This window comes from Oncorhynchus gorbuscha, unplaced genomic scaffold (assembly GCF_021184085.1).
Source record: "Oncorhynchus gorbuscha isolate QuinsamMale2020 ecotype Even-year unplaced genomic scaffold, OgorEven_v1.0 Un_scaffold_5:::fragment_8:::debris, whole genome shotgun sequence".
Taxonomy (NCBI): Eukaryota; Metazoa; Chordata; class Actinopteri; order Salmoniformes; family Salmonidae; genus Oncorhynchus; species Oncorhynchus gorbuscha.
Genome location: NW_025745330.1, coordinates 224,539 through 250,000, shown reverse-complemented (window position 1 = coordinate 250,000; position 25,462 = coordinate 224,539). Strand labels below are relative to the sequence as shown.

Here is a 25,462-nt window from a genome sequence, read left to right as displayed (position 1 = left end):
AGGCTGGGAGTAGTGAGCTGTGACACCAAGAATGTATGCGAAGCCCAAGACAGAAGTGACAGCACCCCCCCCCGCCTGATATGCAAGAGACTTCCACATTAGTGCCATGGGTAAAACAGCAACCTGGGGAAGGAGTTGGAGTTTCTACCCATGTGGACGGCTGAGTTTCAACCAGGATTGTCATGAAAATATTGCTTTACGGTGGCATACTAGCAGAAAAACATGCATTCAGTTTCCCTACTTTACAGAATAGGATCCATTGTAAAACAAATTAATAACAATTTATTAAAATATACAATTAATAAAACATTGCTCATGTTTTTTTTATTTATTTTTTTACTTTTTACTTTTTGGGCTTTCTGGAAACAAGTACTGTTGTATCTGACCAGAAAACATGATACGAAAATATGAAACTCAAGCCAATCAAACAAAAATACTGATGTGTGCTGTCTGCTGTGGTTACATTTAGTTAAAACATCTGCACCTTCAAAATGTATGTAGCGTAATAGCAATGCTTTGTTGATTAGCAGCAGGTAACTAAATAGTTTGTCTACATACAGCCACAGCATAGAAAAATGTTGGACTGGTACGACTGCCAGATTATTTTCCAATAACAATCTGATGAATCTTAGGTTGGAATACCAGCCACCCAATCAGCCTTCAGAGAACTGCCTGAAGAGGGCCTCTGATTGGCTGTCTGTAAAGGTTGGGACAAAATGAATTTGCAGGATTTCTGAAAAGCCTTCCGAGAGACTGGGCGGCACAAACTTCTTCCTGTGTGGAGAGAAAGTCTGTTCAGAGTGGGCAAATACATTCAGACATGCATTTATTTTACACGACATACATATATGCTGCGTTTATACAGGCAACCCAATTCTGGCCAAAAGACCAATTAGTGGAAAAATATCAATCAGATCAGATCTTTTGCCAAAAGATCAGAATTAGGCTGGCTCTGTAAACACAGGCATAAAGACATATGTTATATTAGTGCGCTCTGATCTTTTCAACCCATTGTAGAGGCCAGTGAATCCCTACGTTGAGAATGTGATGCTGTGAAGTCCCTTGATATAATATCCAATGTCACTTACTTGTAACTGTGGAAGATCATGTCATTGACTTTGAGGTGCTTGGTGGTGGAGGGGGCCATCTCACGGAACTGTACAGCACAAGAAGAGCCCAATAATGAACACTATGCATCAGGGCAGTACCAGAGCCTATATTGAACTGGATGTATCCCATGGCCTGTACATTATAAGGTTTAAGAAGTGGACATTGAACCAGATGGTTGTCGTTTAAGTCCCAGGTTGGGCTATTCTGTGTGTACGATCAGATCGCAAGTTCATGTCACCCTCTACTCTGAACTGCTGAAGAATGAATCATGTGTAGTCTGGTATATACAGTTCAGTAGAGGGAGAGAGGAGACCTACTCTGTTGTTGTGCTTGGCCTGCTCCAGGGAGGCAGAGAAGTTGAAGCACCGACAGGACACCCCCAAACTCTGGCTGACGTCAACATACCTGGAGGGGGACAACGTATAGAAGGTACATGTTATTCCCTACAAACACACTCAATCAAATATCTCTGGTTTGGTTAATGCATGTAGCAGATTTACCACTCTCTGTTATGTAAGTGGTTTAGGTTGTTCATGAACTGCAAACCAAAAGTGCTCCACACACTAGTAGGAGCACAGAGACGGGTACCGTTTGCGAGACTCAAGGTCTGGGTTGGTGTTATCCACCACCACGCTGCGCCCCTCCTTCAGTGCCCGCTCACAGGCCGAAACACAGCTCTGCCAAGAGCCCAGGGTATCCTGACAAACACAGGTCAGGTCAGGTCAGTGTGTGTATATGTGTGTGTGGATGTTAAGAGAGCCAACAGCACACTGATCCACTCACCCGGTTCACGTACACATAACCTTTGGGGACAATGTGTGTGTGGAAAAAGGTTGATTTCCCGGCTGGATAAAAAATAAAATAAAGAAGGGAGAGGGTCGTCAGTAAAGAGAGAGGGAGGATGGCAGAAAAATAAGGAATGCACGTCCACTTACAAGCAGGGAAACCCACGGCAATTATTACTTCCTGCTTGGTGGAGGTGAGGCAGGCACTGGGCGGGTCATATAGACGGGCGTTAGAGTCACATTTCCTCTGGAGAGAGAGAGACACACACACACACAGTCAGATGTGCAAGTGCACACACATACATACAGAGGCTTCAAAAGCTTCACATACATATTCTGTGCAGAAAGAATACCACAGATATCCACCCGGTTACTCACAGGGTCAAATGGAGGAAGACTGAAGGGGGCGGTCTTCCAGCCCAGGAAGAACTCCTCTGGAGTGTGGAACTGCAGTCCAAGGTTCAGAGCAAACTAGTCGAGAGGGAGAGAGAGAAAATCAGTGTCAGGCATTATTAAGATATGCAATGCCTGCAGGTACAACACCTGGTCATAAACTGTATCTACACCATAGCAAGAATGAACCTTTCACACAGTCAGTAGACACAGAAAATTATTCTCTGCTGATTTGTCTCTACTGAGTTTTATCATATTGAAATTCCTCGTTTCAGTCCACTATTTGGGACACTTTGTTGTTTGTGTATGAAGATGTGCTAGAACTAGAGAACTAGGACAGACTGGTCGACAAGTGAACAGACTGGTCTAGAGGTTAGTGCAGGTGCTCTCACCAGTCGGTCACTGCAGGAGAAGTCCTTCTTCTTCTTGCCAGGAGCCCAGTTAACAGGCCGTCCCGCTGCATCTGTGGCAGAGGAGAGAGAAAGGTCTCAGGCTCTCAGCTGCTGGAGGGCGAGTACACGTTCATCAAACGTGACCATAAGCAGCACATCACTTACAAGAGTCAGGATAAGAATAGGCTAAGTAAGAGGAAGACGTTATGTTGCTATGGGTTGTTCTGTTGTTGTTGACTCACCTCCCACATAGAGACTCTGGCTTTTGTCTACAGCCACGCCGCCATTATCCTGAGAGAGGAAAAACATGTTGAACCATGTTTGTTGTTTCAGGGGGTTGGGAGTTGGGAACAATACATTTCTATTCCCATTCTATTTATTTCCCGCACCATGCCCTTGTTGAAGTATGAAAATATAAACACTCACTACTGTAAGTTGCTCTGGATAAGAGTGTCTGCTAAATGACTAAAATGTCATGGAAATGTTGAAGCAGTGACTGGTCTATGTCATGACTCACCAGGGTAATGTGTTCCGAGTGGATGACAAACAACTAGACAATGCTAAATGGAGCTGGCTTTGTGAACCTTTTGCGACACACCTGTGTTGAGGTGGTTTGTAGGACACAATCGTTGTCTACATGTAATCCCTATTCACAATGTCTGATATGATGCGTGCCTTATGGTCTCACCTTCTCACACAGGTGCTCCCACATCCCCATCACTGGCTTCCTGTAGATCCCAGGACCAGACGCCACAAAGACCTGAGACACACACACAGTTAAAGGTGTCCACATCTGAATTACACACAATAAAACACAGAGATACAATAGTGAATCTGCTTTCAAGCGCCATTTTTGTGTTTAAATGTTTCTTGACTAACCTGTACGGGGAGCTGTAATGTCTTCAGAATGGTCTCCACTTTAGACTTGAAATCCTCAGGCTTCAGTTTCCCCCTAGATATACCCATCTGATTGGTGAAAAACACAACCTGGGAGGGGCAACAGAGACATGGTTAGCTATTCATCTAGCCACATATTACCATTAAAAGGATGGAGAATAAATATTTCTCGTAGAACAGCTTTGCCGTGTCCATGCTTGACAATACATTTATATGTTTGCTTCTACCTTGTAGCCTTTCTTTAATAAGCTGGCCAGTTTGGGTTGGATCTCGGGAAAGAGAATCCTGTAAAGGAGATAAGAGAACAAATAAAGGCAAGGAAATGACTCAAGTCAAGAGTTGAGAAAGAGGGATGAGGAGAGAGCAAGCAAAGCGAGAGGAGGCCAGACGCAGAGCCGCAACTTGACAGAACAGCAGACTGACTGACCTCCAGTCATCTGGGCTGGTGGGAAACACTTTGCCAGAATTGGTGGTGATGATACACCCGTCAATGTCGAATCCAGCAATCTGGGCCAGAAAGAAAGATGGGTCAGCCTTAAAGTGATGTTACTAAAAGTAATTGTCTTTGTACTGCTTGGTTGAAAGCGAACTTCGAGACAATTAGATTGATGGTGGAAACAATATGTCCAAAGAGCTCAAATGTAGGCCTAAAATGTTTTCATCCTTGGATGGCCAAAGTAAAATTATATTCAGCATCTCATTCAAACACACAGACTCATTGGCTTGAATCAAATATTGAGTTTACAGAATTACCTAGTTCGCTCTTACCTTGGTGCTTCCAATGACGCCAACAGCAGTGTAGAGCATGAGGTTTCCAATCTGCTGCCAGTGGCTTCGAGAACAGGCTGAGACTGATGCCTGCTGCTGGACACAGTCTATGCTAGCCCCTGAAGCACTCTCTGACATCTCCTGGAGCTGTCGGAGCTTCTCCTCAGCAAGCTTCTCAGCCTCGTCCTCGCCCCCACTGTCGGAGCCTGTAGTCCTCCTACGCTTCTCCTGCGGGGGCTCCTCAGAACTGTGTGGCCTCTTGGATGCCTGAGTGGAAAACAAAAATGCAACCATGGTCAAACTAAACTTCACTTAAATTGGAGGTTGTCATTGAGAAAACATGGGGTATTTTGAACAGTTGAAGTGATACATTAGGTCCTTTCGGTTACTCTAAATATTGATAGACAAATTAAAATGCATGCCATTTTCTCAGTTAAGATGAACGTGTTCTCATACCTTCTTGGGAGAGGAAGCAAAAAAGTCTTGGATGCTGCGTTTGGGAACTGTGCTTTGAACCTCCCCCCCTCTGTCGTTCTTTCCTCCTTTTGTCTTATCCAATGCTTTCAACCTTTCTACAGCCTTCCCCTTCTGGGCAGAGGATGAGGAGGTTTCGTTGGAAGCAGAGAACTGCACTCTGAAGGGGTGGCTCTGGTTGACCAGGTAAAGGGTGCGGTCCTGGGTCAGTCGGCCAGACTGGCCTCTACCAAGACTCTCACTGCCCAAGGATGAAGGGTTGGGGCCAAGCTGAAAAGGAAAACTATACTTTGACAGCAGTTACAGACAGGTTAAGCAGTAGTGTTGAGTGTAAAACTAAGATAAGAGAGTGTTGGCCTCAACAACAGGCACAATGTAATAATTTCATACCTGTGTTACAAGTACCTCCTTGTCTGCATAACAGGCCACCAGCTTCACTAGAAGGAATATGACACATTTTAGATAGTTGTGCAGTTTAGATAGCTGGCTGGAGTAATCCCACCGGACACCGCAATTAAAAAGCAGCATCCCAATAATCTCTCCTTTCTCCCGAAGCTTACTCTTCACACATTTAAACTCATTGAACGGGTGTACGCATGGGCAAGAGGGAGTTTCCATATACCATTAATTTATTTTTAAATCCATGAAGGGAAGTGAACAAGTGCACACTTTGGGAGGTAAGATAAATAATTAGAACATGGCCATCGGTACGTATCAAACGTTAGCTAACTAGTCCTCTTACCCTGGTGTCGGGAGCACTTCTTGTCAATAACTCCAGTCTCTGGACCACGACCTAGGATCACGGCTCGGCCATCGGCTAGTGGGACACGAGCGCCGGATGCACTGACTAATGTGCACTGCTGCATCTGCAAAGACAAGAGACAGTAGGATGTAGGGAAAAACAAATAACGTAAGGTGTCCATAACATATCGGTTTACAATGGGTGTAACATGAATAAGGCATATCAAGTGTTTCTTAAGTCAAGAACCGAGCAGAAATTCTAAACGTAACTTTACGAAGTGTTGAACGATTATAGCTAGCTTTATAAGTTAAAAAGCTAGCTACTGGCTAGCCATGTATGAGTAAGAGGAGTATTCTCTTCTAAATAATCTATGGTTAAAAGCCAAGGCCAAGCTTTGCATGATGAACACATCAGTCATTCAAAAGTGTACTCAACGTTTTCAGTCACAATCACAACCAGACAAGAGGAGGAATGGAATATTGCCGAGAAATAGTCGGAACACTTTAAAGGTAGCACGTTCCAACTTTCATTGGTCCGTCACAAAAACACTTTCGTTTAGAAACATCCATCTCATATTTGATTCCGACCCTAGTCTGGGCTTGTCTTTCCGCGTGTTTTGTCATCTTACCCTACAGTTAACTATTCGTTTTCCTCAATAGGACTGTTCACACTGGTGGATTCAGTCTCCGAATGGCTATTAGAATACCCTGCCTGTCGAATAAACGGTTTGTCAAAACAGACATCTGACTCGCCGAGGTTTACCTCATTCATAGACGCTAACTGCATATTGACATATAATCTTCTGGTCGGGAATGCTTTAGCACATACTGACATAGTATCTTCTGGGCGGGGGTGTTTTGTTAAGATCCCCGACGCTCGTTCTGAATGTTAAAATGCATCGCTTGCAGTACGGTTTTGGAACATAAGGAAATTATCTTTCACATCAACAATAAATTATATTAAAAAAACAAAAGGTTAAATTACTACACTCCTTAATAGTGTTAGTGTTCCGACAAGGCCATATCTCCATGTTTCATACTTTTAACATGTTCGGTTTTGTGTTACAGAAAGACACCATTACTATTTCTCGAGGCACTAACTCTGCCATGGTCTGGAGAAAATGAAATGCCATTTTTTTAGGGGTTTTGTATAAACTCCTAAAATACATTCTGCGGGAAACAGGCTTAGATTGTATACGTTTTGTTCTATGAGATAATCATCAGCTAATGTCACTTTTTTGTGAATTTTCAAATGATTCCAAGAACACAGGATGAGATGTTACTATCCTTTGTGCAAGCACTTCCAAGAGTTAATGAACAGTGAGCGTGGTGAAATTTGGGGAGCGCATCGTCAGTAGTGTACCTTTGGTTCCTAGGGTGTTTCGGCCTTTCACACTATACACCCTCCCCAAAGGCGGTCAGCGACAGGGTGATCAATCCTACGCTTGCGTCCCATTCCCAATTAGTCATAGGAGTTGCCTTGTTGTTGATAGCCAACATCCCATGGGACTATGCATGGCAGGGGCGTCCTCCTCCCTGAGTCAAGCATTGTTGACCACATACCTCCTGGCCCTCTCACTTCGGGGCCCAGCTGGGGTCTTTCATCTTCATCCAGAGCCACTGACTGCTGCCTTCTGCCGCCTCTGATACAGCTTTGATTGTAGAATGTATGTTGTAAAAAAAAAAAACACAAAGGCTCATAATTCATTAAGGTCATGTTAATTGACTGCTATTATCTCATAGGACAAAGATTCACAGATTGGGTCTTGGCTTGGGAAACAAACACAACTATTTCTTGTTAAAATGGATGTAGCTACGACTATAGACGTATAATCCTCATCCTCCTTAACATAGTAGAGCATATTTATAGGATATGTTTCTTCATTTGTAACATTGTGTGATTTCAGTGGTAGCACCACAGGTCCAAGATGTGTTGGGGGATAGGCTAACCCAGTGGTTCTCAAACCTCTCGTTGTGGACCCCCAGCCGGTTCATATATTTGATCTATTAAATGTGTCAACTAACCCTTGATTAGGTGGATCAGGTGAACTAGTTCAGGGCTAGAACAAAATGATTACATGTCTGAAGGCCCTGAGGAGAACCAATGGGCTAACCTAACCAGGTAAAACTAGTTGGAGGGTATGACATAGGAATACAACTGTTTTATATAGGCTGTGATGGGACCATATTTTTTCAAATCAGGTCATTTAATTTAATTTAAATAGACAACAACTGATTGGACAATAGAACTAACAGGGCTGAGTTTTCTTTATGCAGTGTTGCATCTTGTAGGCCGGTGCATCTGTAATTAAAAAGTTACTCACACAGTATGTCATCACTATTGTGTTGATTTGATTAATTACAGTCAATAATTTTGGATTGATACGGTCTTGGTAGCCTAGCCACCCAAAGTTTGATCACATTCACATTTTCTTAAAACAAATACAGGCCTATTTTAGGCTATAAATACATGACTTTACTGCTTCGTTTCCCCTGGCCAGAAGGGATCAGAGCGCATAGGTTTCTCTAGGCTACCTGCAGCTGAAGCACAGATTAATTGTGCAAGGGTTGGCACATCATGAGGCAAATCACTATTTTAGGCAAATCACTACAATCACTATTTTAGTAGTTATTCAAAGTAAATAAGGCATGCTTCTGTGGACATTTTATCTCCACTTCCTTTCGTCAAAATGAAATAAATATAATTATATTCAACATTCTCGCTTGTAGGGCGACTTTTTTAGGCAACCCTTCTGGGGGGGGGGACAGAATGGTGGAGTGAGTGGTGCCATTAAAAACAAATAAAATGTTATTTGTTACATGCACCGAATACAACAGGTGTAGTAGACCTTGCAGTGAAAGGCATACTTACAAGCCCTTTACCAACAATGTAGTTTTAAGAAAAATACCTAAAAAAATAAAAGTTACAAATAATTACAGAGCAGCAGTAAAATAACAATAGCGAGGCTATATACAGGGGGTACCGGTACAGAGTCAATGTGCGGCGGCACCAGGTAGTCAAGGTGATTGAGGTAATATATACATGTAGGTAGGGTTATTAAAGGGAATTATGCATAGATAATAATGGAGTAGCAGCAGTGTAAGGGGGGGGGGGCAATGCAAATAGTCTGGGTAGCCATTTGATTAGATGTTCAGTAGTCTTATGGCTTGGGTTTAGAAGCTGTTTAGAAGCCTCTTGGACCTAGACTTGGCGCTCCGGTACCGCTTGCCGTGTGGTAGCAGATAGAACAGTCTATGACTAAGGTGGCTGGGGTCTTTGACAATTTTTAGGTCCTTCCTCTGTTATAGAGGTACTGGATGGCAGGAAGCTTGGCCCCAGTGATGTACTGGGCTGTACCCTCTGTTCCCTCTGTAGCGCCTTGCGGTCAGAGGCCGAGCAGTTGCCATACCAGACAGTAATGCAGCCAACATGCTCTCGATGGTGCAGCTGTAGAACCTTTTGAGGATCTGAGGACCCATGCCAAATCTTTTCAGTCTCCTGAGGGGGAATAGGTTTTGTTGTGCCCTTTTCACGACTGTCTTGCTGTGCTTGGACCATGTTAGTTTTTTTGGTGATGTGGACACCAAAGAACTTGAAGCTCTCAACCTGCTCCGCTACAGCCCCGTTGATGAGAATGGGGGCGTGCTCAGTCCTTCTTTTCCCGTAGTCCACCCTTACCACATGGGGTGGCACAGGATCCAGTTGCAGAGGGAGGTGTTTAGTCCCAGGGTTCTTAGCTTAGTTATGAGCTTTGAGGGCACTATGGTGTTGAACGCTGAGCTGTAGTCAATGAATAGCATTCTCACATACAGTAGGTGTTCCTTTTGTCCAGGTGGGAAAGGGCAGTGTGGAGTGCAATAGAGACTGCGTCTGTGGATCTGTTGGGCAGGTATGCAAATTGGAGTGGGTCTATGTTTTCTGGGATAATGGTGTTGATGTGAGCCATATACTGAACTCTTGAACTTTAAATTGAATTCAAGCCCTAATTTGAGTTTGAAGACCATCACAGTTAAAGTTACGTTTCATACTGTACCCCCCCCCCCCCCTATTTCAATTAGTTTGGTGGTTTACCGAACATCAAGAAATCAGTGTTAGCTAGCTAGTAACATTAGCTGGAAGCTAGCAAAATGTAGAGGGAGCTGTCGTAACCCAGGTGGATACTGTCAACTATATGAACGATTTTGACACTCCCCCAGAAGTAACGGTACCAACGTCGGAGTAAATTCGTTTTTGGTACAGGTGCCCAATAACCCATTCGAAACCCCCCCCCAACCTGAAGAGATTACGAGAAAGTGACGCCGGGCAGACTAAACCACCCCAGCCTATCACCAATGAAGGCAATCCAGGGTTTAATTAAACAAGAAATTTGACGAACAAGCTATTCGGTTGAATGGCTTTAATGAGATGATTCATACAAATACCCTCTAGATTGCAGACGTTTCCAAAACGACAGTTTTGAATGTAGCAGGCATTAAGGGTATCACCACTGTTGAAAAATTACATTTATGCCCTGACCAAAGAAAACGAGGAGCTGCGCACAAGCCAGTGCTGAACAGGACCGATACAAGCGCCGAAGGGGGCTGCGACTGAACAGGTTACCTGAAACTGATGGTGAGAATATCAGAGGGATTGTGTTTGTCATTATTGTGAAGTTTGTTCCATATCACTCTGCTACCCTGAACATCGAGTAAAATGTTGTACACAGTCTCGGAGACAAGAGAAAGGAGAAGAACAGTCAGATAGGCGCGACAGGGATGCCGGTGCGAAGCTGTGGCCACAAGTCGACGAGGCAAGACGCAGGTGGTAAAAGCATTCTTTCGCCAGGGGTTTGCTGTCATTGACCGCCGCAGGGTGGAGGAACGTGACTGACTGATTCACGCTTTACGAGTTGAAGCCATATACTTTTTCAACTGGTGAGTTTATTCATGCAGTCGTTTATCTGAACACGGCATATAGGTGATATTGCATAGGGCGGTAATGTTTGTAGTGGCGAGTTTTTGGATGTGAGCATTAACCATGTAAGCATATTAAATGTGGTTTTTGTTTCAAGATCGATATTATGTAATTACATCTCCATTTACTTTTAATATGGCTTGATTATCCTTCAGGGATGTATTTATTTTAAGTTTGAGAGTTCAATTGAAGATGTAAACTATTAATATAAGATGTGTTATTACACGATCTATCCATTTATTTTCCTTTGTATGGTCGTTACTGTTCGTCAAGTTCATTCTGATGGGGCCGTATGCTACTTTTATATTAATCAGGGTCCCTGTTTATTTTTAGACAACTCTTTTTCTAGGATACTCTTCAATATGTATCTTTCCTTTTTATCCTTTAAACACCAAGGGTTTACGTAACAATATAAAACGCAAGGTTCTTTTTCGTTTTTGTAAAGATTCATCAAATGGCAAGTGTTTTTTATTTCTAGAGACACATTCCTCAGATGCTGATTTAACAAATGTGGTGACAAGATCATGTTTAGCCATGGCTCATCTCATTCTGCTGGTGTGGCAATACTTTTCAGACGTTTTCCAGGTACCGTTTTAGAAAGCAGGTGTGATGATGAGGGTCACTGGATATATATTGTTTTTTAATATAAAGGGTCACGTTACATATGGGTAAATATGTATGGTTATAACATACAGTAAAAAAACAACAATCTTCTAACATCTAGTAAAGTCTTAACTGAGTTGAAAAACAAATATTGAACAGATATCATTATTGTTGGAGGTGATACTGTTGGATAGGTATCCCACCAGGCATTCAGCCCATTGTTGTAGTAACTTAACTCTTCATTTTTGCTCCATCTTTCAACATTCCAATATTTGGCATTCTCTGAAACCAACTTTTCTTGATTTAACTCTACAACTAGGGACAGACAATTCAAATCTACAATTGATTATTGGTTGGTATCTTCCAGTCTTATGCATCTTGCCAGTGAATGTAGTAGTTCCCCAGCTCCTCTGACAGACCATGCTAACTCTTCTTTTAAAGAAAAATACTCTTTCTCCAAGCAGATATTATTATTGTTGATATTAACAAGCCGAGCAATAAACTTGATTTAAATGAAGATGAAAAAGCCAAGCTGGCTAAAAGCCAATGTGAACTGGACGACATATACAACAGTGAGGCACAAGGTGCCTTCATCTGTTCAAAGGCCAAATGGATTGAGAAAGGTGGGAAAAAACACAGGCTAGTAATAGTATTTCATCCATTTATGTAAATGACACTATCTGATGATCTTGAAGTATTAATAAGGAAATACACTCTTTCTACAGTACCCTGTATCAATCTCATCTTTCGGAAGGTGACTTCGGTTCCTTTTTCTGGTTTCAGTTAAGAACTCTGTTAAGCCTATAGAAGAAAGGTTTAAGAAACTCTGTGATTCTGATATAGATATGACCGAGTTGGACCAAGCCATTGGACAAATGCCTGTAAGTAAATCTGCACCGGGTGGCCTGACTCCTGAATTCTATTGACATTTCTGGCTTGATATTAGAGAGATATTGCTTTCGGTATACTAAGAGGGTATTTGTAACGGCGTTCGTCTGTTGGAGAAAGAGAGTCGGACCGAAATGCAGCGTGTAGGTTACTCATGACTTTAATGAAAGATATGACGGTACATGAAATAACTGAAATACGAAAACAACAAACGAAACGTGAAACTAATTACAGCCTATCTGGTGACTACAACACAGAGACAGGTACAAACACCCACAAAATACAAAGCGAACTCAGGATACCTAAATACGGTTCCCAATCCGAGACAACGAGAATCACCTGACTTCAATTGAGAACCGCCTCAGGCAGCCAAGCCTAACTAGACACACCCTTAATCATACACAATCCCAATGCTAATAAAACCCCAATACGAAACACAACATATAAACCCATGTCACACCCTGGCCTACCCAAACATATAACAAAAACACAAAATACAATGACCAAGGCGTGACAGTATTGCTAATGCTATCTTACCACCTTCTTTGAGACAGGGACTAATAGTTCTTATTCCCAAATCAAAGAAGGACTCTCTTGACCTGGACAGCAATTACGTTGTTGGCAACTGGCTAGAAGTTACTAGCCCATGTCTATGCCAAACGTTTCAGATAGAGAATCTTTAAACGGCGATAATAGGATTAATTCCATAAGAGTTTCATTAAGTCAGTGGCTGCATCGCGATATCTCAATTTTGGGTTGCATTATTTTGTCCAAGACTGATTGTTTATCCAGAATCATATTCCCAAGTCAGTCCCCTTTTCTTTCTTCTAATAAAAATGTTTTTTAATGTCAATTCTGTAATATTTAGATTTGTTTGGAGGAATACAAGATATTATATTCGGAAATCTCAATTAGTGAAAGACTTAAGATCGTGGAGGTTTACAGGCTATTGATTTTTAGTCGTTAGTGGGTACTTCTAGAATGAAATGGTGGAATTTATGTCTGTCTAATCCTATTTCTATGTGGTATCATATCCCTAACAGTCAGTTTAATAAACTTGGTGGACTTGAATTCCTCATGAAATGTGCCTTTGACCCTTCAGAATTACCTGTGAAATTGTCAAAGTTTCACCAGCAAATTGTATTTTCCTGGAAAATGATTTCACGCACAATTTTTACTTCCATAAAACATTGATTTGGAATAATAGAGTAATTTAAAATTAATAGTAAATTCATTTTCAAAGGCCTTTGGTTTGACAAGGGTATAACTTTTGTATGTGATTTGTTAGACAACACTGGGGAGTTTCTGCCGTTTTATGAGGTCATTGGTAAATTTCAGCTTAATACTACTCAGAGAGAATATATTTAAGGTTTGCAAAGTAATTCCACTTCCTTTACTTGGACTTATTAAGACCACTTTGTTATATTATGAGGTTGTTCCCTCTTTTCTAAGTTTACAAATGAATGACTTGAACCTTTTGGAATAAATATTCAACAATAAGTGGATATGATTGGGAGTTAATTAAGTAATTTGGTGATTATAATTCAATTTAATGCTATGGAAGTGACCAGCCCATGCTATGGTTAAAAATGACTACCTGTAAGGGTTTTCCTGTGGTGAAGTAGAGGCGGACCAAAATGCAGCGTGGTGGTTATTCATGTTCTTTAATGAAGGAACTATACATGAAATAACTAACAAAACAATAAATGTGCGAAAACCAAAAACAGTCCTATCTGGTGCAAACACAGAGACAGGAACAATCACCCACAAAACCCAACACAAAACAGGCTACCTAAATATGGTTCCCAATCAGAGACAATGACTAACACCTGCCTCTGATTGAGAACCATATCAGGCCAAACATAGAAATAGACAAACCAGACACACAACATAGAATGCCCACCCAGCTCAAGTCCTGACCAACACTAAAACAAGGAAAACACATACGAACGATGGACAGAACTTGATAGAACCACCCCCAAGGTGCGGACTCCGAACGCACAACCTAAACCTATAGGGGAGGGTCTGGGTGGGCATCTGTCTGCGGTGGCGGCTCTGGCGCTGGACGTGGACCCCACTCCATAATTGTCTTAGTCCACCTCCTTACTGTCCCTTGAGTGGCGACCCTCGCCGCTAACCTTGGCCTAGGAAACCTAACAATGGGCCGATCTAACTGATCCTGGCTGACTGGCAGATCCTGGCCGACTGGCGGATCCTGGCCGACTGGCGGATCCTGGCCGACCGGCGGATCCTGGCCGACTGGCAGATCCTGGCCGACTGGCAGATCCTGGCCGACTGGCAGATCCTGGCCGACTGGCAGATCCTGGCCGACTGGTAGTTCTGGCAGATCCTGGCCGACTGGTGGATCCTGGCAGACTGGCGGATCCTGGCAGACTGGTGGATCCTGGCAGACTGGCGGCACTGGCGGCGCTGGGCAGACTGGCGGCACTGGCGGCGCTGGGCAGATGGGTATCTCAGACGGCGCTGGGCAGACGGGTAGCTCAGACGGCGCTGGGCAGACTGGCGGCACTGGCGGCGCTGGGCAGATGGGTAGCTCAGACGGCGCTGGGCAGACTGGCGGCACTGGCGGCGCTGGGCAGACTGGCAGCACTGGCGGCGCTGGGCAGACTGGTAGCTCAGACGGCGCTGGGCAGACTGGCGGCACTGGCGGCGCTGGACAGACTGGCGGCACTTGCGGCGCTGGACAGACTGGCAGCTCAGACGGCGCAGGGCAGATGGGTAGCTCAGACGGTGCTGGGCAGACTGGCGGCACTGGCGGCGCTGGGAAGACTGGCGGCACTGGCGGCGCTGGGCAGAAGGGTAGCTCAGATGGCGCTGGGCAGACGGGTAGCTCAGACGGCGCTGGACAGACTGGCGGCACTGGCGGCACTGGGCAGACTGGAGAAAAAGGCTCTGGCAGCGCTGGACTGAGGAGCACTGGTGCCTCTGGAATGAGGGGCTCTGGCGCCTCTGGCATGAGGGGCGGTAGCTCTGACAGTGCCGGACAGGCGGGAGACTCTGGCTGCGCTGGACAGGCGGGACGCACTGTAGGCCTGATGCGTGGTGCTGGCAGTGTTATGCCGTGCATACTATGCCAAACCAACAGCTTTCTTTCTACTCTGTCCAATACATCCTCCACACTCTCAGACTCAGCACTCTGCTTCGCCAACAACTCCAATTCCATCCATGGCTCCTTACGGTAAACAGGGGGAGTTGGCTCAGGTCTGACACCTGACTCTGCCACACTCTCCCTGTGCCCCCCCCCCAATACATTTTTGGGGGGTGCCTCTCGGGCTTCCAGCCGCTCTGCCGTGCTAGCTCCTCATAATGCCGCCTCTCTGCTTTCGCTGCCTCCAGCTCGGCTTTGGGGCGGCAATATTCCCCTGGCTCTACCCAGGGTCCGTTTCCGTCAAGGATCTCCTCCCATGTCCATTTATCCAAATAGAGCAGCCTCTCCCACTGCTGCTGCTACCTCTGTTGCTTCTCCTGCTGCTGCTGTAGCTCCTGCTGCACCTGTCACTTCTCCTGCTGCTGGTGTTGCTGCTGCCTCTGTTTACCACTCCGCTTGGTCCTTGGTTGGTGGGTGATTCTGTAAGGGTTTTCCTGTGGTGAAGTAGAGGCGCACCAAAATGCAGCGTGGTGGTTATTCGTGTTCTTTAATGAAGGAACTATACATGAAATAACTAACAAAACAATAAATGTGTGCGAAAACCAAAAACAGTCCTATCTGGTGCAAACACAGAGACAGGAACAATCACCCACAAAACCCAACACAAAACAGGCTACCTAAATATGGTTCTCAATCAGAGGCAGGTGTTAGTCATTGTCTCTGATTGGGAACCATATTTAGGTAGCCTGTTTTGTGTTGGGTTTTGTGGGTGATTGTTCCTCTCTCTGTGTTTGCACCAGATAGGACTGTTTTGGTTTTCACTTTTCTTGTTTTATAGAGTCTGTTCATGTATAGTCGTCTTTATTAAAAACATGAATAACCACCACGCTGCATTTTGGTCCGCCTCTCTTTCACCAGAAGAAAACCCATACTCTACCTTTTACCTTAATCCAGGTATCCCAAAAGTTAAAGAAACCAATTTTTTTGAATATTTTCTTACATATACCCTGTTAATGATTTCTTTCACAAAATATTCCATTTTGACAAAATGCCTTGTGTCCTTTTGTTCCTCTGATTCAGAATCTATTGAGCATTTATTTTGTTCATGCCGCCATTCTAGTAAACTACAGATTGAAATTCATTAATGGTTGTGTATATAGTCTCCAGAATTCCCTAAGTTTACTTTTGATGATGTTAAATGGCATTATGCTTATTCTTGTTATTCCGATCATAACTGTTTTATTAACGTTATGGTTGTTATTCTTGCAATAAATAAAACAAATAAAAAAGAAGTATTAGGCAACCCTTCTGGTATCTGACGGACTCCACCCAGGTGAGTAGACTGTAAGCTATTCATACAGACTCACTGTTGACAGACGCCTCCCTTTCCCCTGCCCCACCCTGTCTGCTCAGGTCACAGTTGCCAGTCATTGGCCACATACACACACACACCCCTCCCTTTCCTTTCACTTGGTTTGCTGATATGAGGATCTCTTTCTTCCCTTCATTCAGACTGTTCCAAGTATGCTAAGTGGAATGTAACACAGCTTGCTGCTCTGCTTGCTCTGAGCTCCATTTTCCTCTTGATTCTGATCTTCAGCCGTTTGTTTTTCCTTTGTATCTAGGTAGGTTTTACAGATCCTTTCATTTGTTCTGAATTATGTATGATACTTTTGTTGTAGAGATTACCACAACGTAAAATTCAGAAACTAGTTTTTGTCATAGCAACAGTTTAAAGAGTTAAATGCATGTACATGGACTGTCAGCCTCCAGTACTTATACTGTTTAATACATATCTGTCTTTTAAAATACTTTTTTTCTCCTCCACCACCTACAGGATCGTCAGCCTACTGACTAAGCCATGACCCAAACCAGCATGTCCCGTGAGGAGGCCTATTCTGCCCTGATGAGGGGGGTTAAGGAGCTGGACCTCAACGGGCCAAACATACCCAGCAACTTAGTACTGATTGGCGACCAAGCCTTCCCACTGGCCATGAACGCTTGTGGCCAGGTCCTAATGGCTGCCTCATTCTACGGCCGAGGCCGGGGTGGTGGTGCTGGGCCACGAGGGCTACCTCACCGCCTTTCCTACCCTAGTGGAGAATGTCCTAACCTGGCTGACAGGCTCCTCCTGTGACAGCACTACCGTCGGCGTCCACCAGAGCTGTAAGGCCGTAGCCGACAACCTCAGCCACTCCAGCCTCCAACCCAAGGTGGGGGGCTTCTGCGAGGGTCTAGGAGTGTATGTGACAGATGCGTACTGCGTGGGCCCAGAGGTGAAGGAGCTGGTGGGGTTCCTGAAGGTGGGGGGCGGGCTGCTGATTGCTGGTCAGGCGTGTAGCTGGGCGGAGGAACACCCCAAACAGAACACCCTGCTGGGTTTCCCTGGGAACAAGGTGTCCAGCGTGGCTGGCATCTACTTCTCGGAGCACCTTGGGGAGCTGGGTACTCTCCCTGTGCCTCCACAGATCCCTTCCAACTGGCTGGCTGTGGCGTAAGTATTGGGCACTTCACAGAGAGAAGAGAAGGTGGTATATTAATATAGAGATACTGTAGTAAAACGGAAATGTGTACATGGTGGTATTTTGTGCCTCATCACCTCCTAGAACCAGGTGTGAAGAAAACAAAGAAGGGTTTTTATTTAACTTCAGAAATCACCTGGTTAAATAAATGTAAATAAATGGTTTAGTTGAGCTATTTTTATGTGTCTAACTTCTCTTGTCAAATCATACCTACCCTTTCACTCTCTTCTTTACCTAGGATAGGCAAGGACTTCAAGGATGACCTGGAGTTCCTGCTGGAGGGCGTGACAGAGTTTGATATCCAGGGCGGGGCTATTTTCTCAGAGGTGCTGGTACACGGCCCTCTCGCATTCCCCATCGGCACCACAAGGACGGCAGGGCCTTTCTGGCTGGGGCATACTACGGCCAGGGCCGAGTCATCGTGATCACCCACGAGGGATACTTGGGCCGAGAGCAGATGTCCCCCTTCATGCTCAATGCCGTGCGCTGGTTAGACGAGGGCCGTAACGGCTTGGTAGGTGTCCTGCCCCAGCTCGGCTCCGCCCACACCCTGCTGAGCAAGTCGGGCCTGCCCTGTGAGAAGAGCGGCTTCAGGAAGGAGCTTAGCGTCTCGTCTGCACCTCCTACAGCGACGCCCAGGCCGATGAAATCCAGGACTTTGTAGCCGAGGGTGGGGGTCTGCTGATCGGGGGCCATGCATGGTACTGGGCCCAGACAAATCCGGGCCACAACACCATGACAGAGTACGCAGGTAACCATATCCTCAACAAGATGGGCCTCAGCCTGATGGGGAACACTCTGGATGCAGGCTGCTACAAGGCCCCAGTCCCGGGTCAGACCTGCTCCGAGGGCTTTCACTTCCGCCACCTGCTGCGCCGCTTTGCTGGCCACGTGACCCAGGGCGAGACGCTGACGGAGCATGAGGAGGCGGGTTTGAAGAAGCTTGGCAGCGACTGCGCCAATTACCTGCACATGCGGGCGCACGACTGTGCCTCGTACACCTCGGTGCTGGCCATGCTCACCGATGTGCTGAAGGAGACGGGCATCCCCCAGGTGTGCCACAGCTGCCCGGTGATAAGCGCCAAGGACCACCTGCTGCTCAGTGTAGGCGCACAGGTGTACAAGGTGTGCCAGGACCCAGACGCCCTACTGCCTTACCTGATCAAGGACCAGCCCATGATGCCCGCCTTGTCCAATGCCAGGGTTAGGATCAACTGTAATACAGCAGGTCAGTTAGCTCTCATTTGCACTCTAAAATGGAGGATCATGGGTCTAATGGAGATGGTTTAGTCTTGGGAAGCAATATGAAACACCAGGAGTAATGGCTTAGATAAAATGGGCGCAAGAAAATATCTTTCGCCATAGCTACTCTGCAAGCTCATTGGTTAGTGTGGGAATACATGTTTCTAGCCATACACTCACTATTATTCTACACAGTTGTGCTTGAGTATAACCACTGCTGAACATTGTCTTAGGAGGAGAGGAGTGGCTCAGCACTGGTCTGTTCCTTTCCCCTGGGATGAGGACGTACATGGCCATGCCACCACAACTCGTCAACCAGGGCTGGAAGGTATCCAATACTGCTTTTTGTTTCGTCTTATCACTCTAAAGTCTATTGAATCAAATCATGTTTTATTTGTTTTGAGATCAAGCCCTTTACATGTTGATGCAAGAGCACTTTGTGGATTGATTGACTGATGCCCCTGTTACCATCAGGTCCAGATAGGCTGTCAGACTGACAACATTGGGAATTCGAACGAGCTGAGGCGAGCGCCAGTGGTTCATGAGCGCTTCCCCATAGACTCAGAGATGATGCAGGTGTGGAACCTGTGGGGCGGCCTCCTCTATCTCATCGCCCCTCCTAAGACCCAGGTGGAGGGGGTGGAGGTCATCATTCAGGGGGCTGTGCCGGCCCCCTATTACAAGACTGGTAAGTGGGTGGGTGGGAGAGGGAGGGAGGTGGGGCTCGATGATGCATTTTACACTTTGGTCTTATAATGCATCCAAGTGATGTATTACAAGGGTGGTACAGCTATGAGTTGTTATAACTCATGATGGCTTATAGCAAGTGTTATAATGCGCCAAGTGTGCCATTATTATATTGCTGCCTCATAGAAAGTGTTATAGAAAGGGTATTTCAATGAGATTAACCTGGATAAATACCAGGTGAATAAAAGATAACACAAAGTCCATTACTCCATCCAGCCCCCTCATGTACTCATTTACAATGTCTGTCTGGGCCCCCTTTGACTTCATCCAGGCAAAATATATATTTTCACCTCTTTAAAAAAAAAAAAATCCCAGAGTTGTATTCATGTATTCTGATCTGCTATTCATGTATTCCTAATTCATAATTGAGTTGCTTCCTGCTCTCTGTTGCCATTTTGAATGTACGTTGATGACGGCTGCCACAGATTAAAGAGGAAATGACAGAGCCGTTGTTCTGTGTGAAACACCTGTAGAATACAGAGATACACTAAGCTTAGAACAGCGATGCTCTCACATACTGTGCAATTGCAGCTGTGTTACTAAAACTGAACTCTCCGCTGTTATGAGAATTGATTTTCAATGTGCTACTCATCATTGTGGTAGGAAATCACACTGTACCAAATGTTTGTCTGGTAATAGTCATCTTGAAGGCCATTTAATGTATGTTGCTCACCTATGCTAGTGTAACAGTATAATTTTAAACCGTCCCCTCGCCCATACCCGGGCGCGAACCAGGGACCTTCTGCACACATCAACAACAGTCACCCTCGAACCATCGTTACCCATCGCTCCACAAAAGCCGCGGCCCTTGCAGAGCAAGGGGAAACACTACTTCAAGGTCTCAGAGCAAGTGACGTAACCGATTGAAACGCTATTTAGCGCACACCGCTAACTAAGCTAGCCGTTTCACATCCGTTACACTAGGCCGATGGATTTCACGATTGATTATGAAGAGGTACACAGCCCAGTCACAACGCCTCGTGAAAGTAATAAATTCAGTGAAATGATCCAGGATTTTCCTCCAACCCTTGCCTCTCTCCTGTCTCTAGGGGTGACCACGCCTGCAGACTGGGCCGTTCTGCGGACCGCCCCTTCCCCCTGGGCAGAGATGGAGTTTGAGAACATCATCCTGACCGTCCACTCTGACGTGGTCCGAGGTCTGGATCGGCCTGACCTGGTGGCAGCTCTCTGGGATGACATCATGAGGGGGGTAGCTGACCTGGCCTCCATCCCCGCCAAGTTCCCACGCAAGGAGCGCTTCGTGGCCGACGTCCAGATCTCCCATGGTCAGCGTCTGTCCCTTTTATTTCATAGCGTGGACAAACTGTCTTGACTGGAATTGACTATGGTAGGGGACCAGTGATTGTGTAATTGCTGGATATGAACAGGAAAAAGAGAGATTATCTGAAAAGACGTTGACCCAAATATTTCAAAAATGTATTATGAGTCAGATAGGACAGACCCTTTACAGTTTCTAGGGAGCAAGAGTGACCTACACTCTTAGAAAAAGAGCTTCTATCTAGAACCAAAAAGAGTTCTTCGGCTGTCTTCATAGGAGAACCCTTTTGGTTCCAGGTAGAACCATTTTTGCTTCAATATAGAACCCTAAAGGGTTCTACCTATCGGTACAGCCGTAGAACCCTTTTGGAACAATTTTTTAAAGAGTGTATTGGAGTGGACTGCACAACCTCTGCCCTGAAAGTATCCAGACATTGAGCTGACCCCCCCCCTCACCCACAGGCTTCATGCATGCAGGCTACCCTATCATGATACAATCCTCCTCCGCCCCAGACCTGATGAACCCTGTGGCAGCCCGCAGCTCGGGCCTGTGGGGGGCAATCCACGAGCTGGGCCACAACCAGCAGAGAGGAGTCTGGGAGTTCCCCTCACACACCACTGAGTGCACGTGTAACCTGTGGTCCGTGTACGTGCACGAGGAGGTGTTGGGGGTGAAAAGGGATCAGGCCCACCCCAACATGGCGCTGGACAACCGACAGAGCCGTGCCGAGGGGTACGCTAAAGGGGGCAGGAATCTGGCCAGCTGGGACATGTGGGTGGCACTGGAGACCTACATGCAGGTGACAGGAGATTCTAGTGATGTGTACTGTGTAGTACGCCCTGCTGCAGAGTATGTTGTGTACAAATCCTACAGTTAGTGCTTGTGAACGACCGATAGGAAAATATAGATGCTTAAAAAAGTTACTTTATCTCGGGTTGATTTTGTGTAAGCAGTTTCTCTTTGTCGTCCTCCTTCCCACCAGCTCCAGGACCATTTTGGCTGGGACGCCTTCAAGAAGGTGTTTGCTGCCTACCACACCATGCAGAACGTGCCCAATGACAACCAGGGAAAGATGAACCTGTATGCTGAGACCTTCTCCCTGGCGGTCAATAGGAACCTGGCTCCCTTCTTCAAGGCCTGGGGCTGGCCCATTGAGCCCGCTACAGAGGAAAAGCTCTCTAACATGCTAGTGTGGAGCGACCACCCTATGGCCCAGTATGACTGAACAATAGAGGAGGTCTCCCCCTTATATTGGGGGTCACAGGTCAGGGATTGCTGGTGAAGGGTAGGTACCGTTTGGTGATGGGTTAAGGTTAAGGAGTGGTGACTAGGAGTTTGCTGGCCTGGTGTAGAAATGCTACTGTAAGAATCATAGTTGCTCGTCACAAAGGGCTTATTCTGAAGTCTCATGTGTTTTTGATACTGTATACAAAGCTAAAGAAATCTACCTCTTGTTATATACATTATATTATTCTTGCTTATTCCAAGAAAGCACAGATAAAGAATAATAAAAGATGTATCTCTCCAAACATAGTTCTTTATTTATCCACTGTAGTTCATGATGTCATTTTCACAGTAGGAAGCACTTGACTTGGCTGAAAGACTGAAACTTATGCGTGAACTGAAGTTTTAGCTCACATTGCCACTGTCAAATAAGGATTAGAAACCCATGAGTGGGAGAAACTACTCCTCGGGCACTGCCTGGCAGTTGTTGTGAAACAACTCCCCTACTGCGCGTTGGAGTACTGCTGCAGGAAACCGTTCAGCTCCAGCAGCGAGCGCTGGTCCACTCGGTTCTGCTCGGTGTTGAGGGCGGTGGCGCCACCGCTACGGACAGGCTCACCGTTGTTGTCCACACAGCAGTAGGCGTTCCAGATGTACTCGGGGATGTTGACGCGTCGGACGTTGTCCTTGACAATCCAGTTGTCTGTGGAGGGGATGGCGCCCACCAGCACGTAGGCCTGGGCGCACTGGGCCTTGAACAGGTCGGTGAGCTGGGACTCGTGGCGGACCCAGGCGTTCTGGTTGAGCTTGGGGTTCTGGGGCACCACGTTGGTCAGGGTGAAGGTGGCGTTACGACTGGGGACTTGGGGAGGAAAGGAAGGGGGGTGACCGTGTGAGATTAAGAAGGAGCGAGAAAGAGGAGGGAAATACTGTCGGTTTAATCATTTGTCATGAGATTAATTCGTGTTACAGATTAGCAATGGCATGTTGAGGCCCACTTGGAGTCAACTTTGAGGCAACGTTGTGTGTTTGCTGGGTTGTGTATATAAACTTGGGTTTACCTTGTACTTAACTTTCAGCTCAATAGTCGACCATCACAGTAATCCACACTGAACTAAGAAACAATTCTAAGAAACCTAACAACATTGGTATTGAAATGTTGTTGCATGAAATCTGTTCAAAGCAGAGCCGGTATTGTGGAGGAGACTACCTGCATGGTGTCCATTGGGGTTGAGATGGCCGCGGTCGAAGCCAGAGTGGGTGTAGTCCTCATTGAGTGCCTGTCTCTCGCCCAGGTAAACCCCAGGGTGATCTTTCCCCAGCCAGTACCCATCCTTCATCTCTGCCCCCCACGTAAGGTTCACGAGCTGGGAGGGAAAGTAAACTGCTGTTACAACCCCAAGCTTCAGATCAATTCAAAACCTAAAATATCATTGATCTTTCTCAACTTTTTAGGCATCTAATAAAAAGGTAAATTGCCGACTTTTCATTTATAGTAAATTGCCGACTTTTCATTTATAGTAAATTGCAACCACTTCCACTTACAAGGAAACGTGCTTCGGTCGACGACAATGTTCGTTTACATTCGGCTATTGTTTACATAATGTGCAATGCGTCAGAAGACTGAAAATACATACCGGAAATACAAGCAGACAGCCAGACCAGTGCCCCAAAAAGTCTGGTTAATAATTATTTCCTGCGGACATTTTATCTCCACTCCCTTTCGTCAAAAGGACATACACGAACAACTGGTAAGCTAAGTATAAATATAATTGTATTCAACATTCTCGCTTGTAGGGCGACTTTTTTTTAGGCAACCCTTCTGGGGGGGGTGGGACAGAATGGTGGAGTGAGTGGTGCCATTAAAATCAAATAAAATGTTATTTGTTACATGCACCGAATACAACAGATGAAAGGCATACTTACAAGCCCTTTACCAACAATGTAGTTTAAAGAAAAATACACAAATATTTTTTTACAAATAATTACAGAGCAGCAGTAAAATAACAATAGCGAGGCTATATACAGGGGGGTACCGGTACAGAGTCAATGTGCGGCGGCACCAGTTAGTCAAGGTAATTGAGGTAATATATACATGTAGGTAGGGTTATTAAAGTAATTATGCATAGATAATAATAGAGTAGCAGCAGTGTAAAAAGGGGGGGGGCAATGCAAATAGTCTGGGTAGCCATTTGATTAGATGTTCAGTCGTCTTATAGCTTGGGGTTAGAAGCTGTTTAGAAGCCTCTTGGACCTAGACTTGGTGCTCCGGTACCGCTTGCCGTGCGGTAGCAGAGAGAACAGTCTATGACTAAGGTGGCTGGAATCTTTGACAATTTTTAGGTCCTTCCTCTGACACCGCCTGGTATAGAGGTCCTGGATGGCAGGAAGCTTGGCCCCAGTGATGTACTGGGCTGTACCCTCTGTTCCCTCTGTAGCGCCTTGCGGTCAGAGGCTGAGCAGTTGCCATACCAGACAGTAATGCAGCCAGTCAGGATGCTCTCGATGGTGCAGCTGTAGAACCTTTTGAGGATCTGAGGACCCATGCCAAATCTTTTCAGTCTCCTGAGGGGGAATAGGTTTTGTTGTGCCCTTTTCACGACTGTCTTGCTGTGCTTGGACCATGTTAGTTTTTTGGTGATGTGGACACCAAAGAACTTGAAGCTCTCAACCTGCACCACTACAGCCCCGATGAGAATGGGGGCGTGCTCAGTCCTTCTTTTCCCGTAGTCCACCCTTACCACCTGGGGTGGCACAGGATCCAGTTGCAGAGGGAGGTGTTTAGTCCCAGGGTTCTTAGCTTAGTTATGAGCTTTGAGGGCACTATGGTGTTGAACGTTGAGCTGTAGTCAATGAATAGCATTCTCACATACAGTAGGTGTTCCTTTTGTCCAGGTGGGAAAGGGCAGTGTGGAGTGCAATAGAGACTGCGTCATCTGTGGATCTGTTGGGCAGGTATGCAAATTGGAGTGGGTCTAGGTTTTCTGGGATAATGGTGTTGATGTGAGCCATATACTGAACTCTTGAACTTTAAATTGAATTCAAGCCCTAATTTGGGTTTGACGACCATCACAGTTAAAGTTACGTTTCTTACTGTATATTCCCCCCCCCCCTCCTATTTCAATTAGTTTGGTGGTTTACCGAACATCAAGAAATCAGTGTTAGCTAGCTAGTAACATTATCTGGAAGCTAGCAAAATGTAGAGGGAGCTGTCGTAACCCAGGTGGATACTGTCAACTATATGAACGATTTTGACACTCCCCCAGAAGTAACGGTACCGACGTCGGAGTAAATTCGTTTTCGATACAGGTGTCCAATAACCCCTTCGAAACCC

General features: G+C 45.6%; 2 protein-coding genes and 1 pseudogene across 3 annotated transcripts; 1 reads left to right on the top strand and 2 right to left on the bottom strand.

The window, feature by feature from the left end:
* Positions 1-259: 259 nt before the first annotated feature.
* Positions 260-6,138, bottom strand: LOC124018397 (polynucleotide kinase 3'-phosphatase). 2 transcript variants are annotated; one of them, XM_046333705.1, is made up of 18 exons: positions 5,997-6,138; positions 5,562-5,685; positions 5,210-5,256; positions 4,802-5,089; positions 4,346-4,612; positions 4,005-4,084; positions 3,805-3,862; positions 3,560-3,667; positions 3,369-3,440; positions 2,923-2,971; positions 2,681-2,751; positions 2,274-2,366; positions 2,046-2,142; positions 1,894-1,955; positions 1,699-1,808; positions 1,428-1,515; positions 1,089-1,156; positions 260-774 (listed from the first exon to the last, which is right to left on the bottom strand). In XM_046333705.1, exons 2-18 carry the CDS (start codon positions 5,683-5,685, stop codon positions 654-656), a joined length of 1,803 nt encoding a protein of 600 aa, XP_046189661.1. In that variant the 5' UTR covers positions 5,997-6,138; the 3' UTR covers positions 260-653. The 2 variants fall into 2 exon arrangements, with proteins under 2 accessions (XP_046189661.1, XP_046189660.1); XM_046333704.1 differs by lacking the exon at positions 5,997-6,138 and having other exon boundaries at positions 5,562-5,983.
* A 3,841-nt stretch (positions 6,139-9,979) lies between these two features.
* LOC124018396 lies at positions 9,980-22,433 on the top strand (annotated as a pseudogene).
* LOC124018398 (endonuclease domain-containing 1 protein-like) lies at positions 22,422-23,766 on the bottom strand. Its single transcript, XM_046333706.1, has 3 exons — positions 23,674-23,766; positions 23,339-23,495; positions 22,422-22,990 (listed from the first exon to the last, which is right to left on the bottom strand). Exons 2-3 carry the CDS (start codon positions 23,466-23,468, stop codon positions 22,632-22,634), a joined length of 489 nt encoding a protein of 162 aa, XP_046189662.1. The 5' UTR covers positions 23,469-23,495; positions 23,674-23,766; the 3' UTR covers positions 22,422-22,631.
* Between the last annotated feature and the right edge of the window lie 1,696 nt (positions 23,767-25,462).

Excerpts from the sequence above, each read along its gene's own strand:
- LOC124018397 (XM_046333704.1), bottom strand. The coding sequence starts at position 5,742 with ATGGACACCTTACGTTATTTGTTTTTCCCTACATCCTACTGTCTCTTG. Across the intron at positions 4,085-4,345 it reads GCGTCATTGGAAGCACCAAG|ATTGCTGGATTCGACATTGA; the intron begins GTAAGAGCGAAC and ends TTTCTGGCCCAG. Across the intron at positions 1,157-1,427 it reads AGGCCAAGCACAACAACAGA|TTCCGTGAGATGGCCCCCTC; the intron begins GTAGGTCTCCTC and ends TGTGCTGTACAG.
- LOC124018398 (XM_046333706.1), bottom strand. The coding sequence starts at position 23,468 with ATGAAGGATGGGTACTGGCTGGGGAAAGATCACCCTGGGGTTTACCTG. Across the intron at positions 22,991-23,338 it reads CCCCAATGGACACCATGCAG|TCCCCAGTCGTAACGCCACC; the intron begins GTAGTCTCCTCC and ends TTCCTCCCCAAG.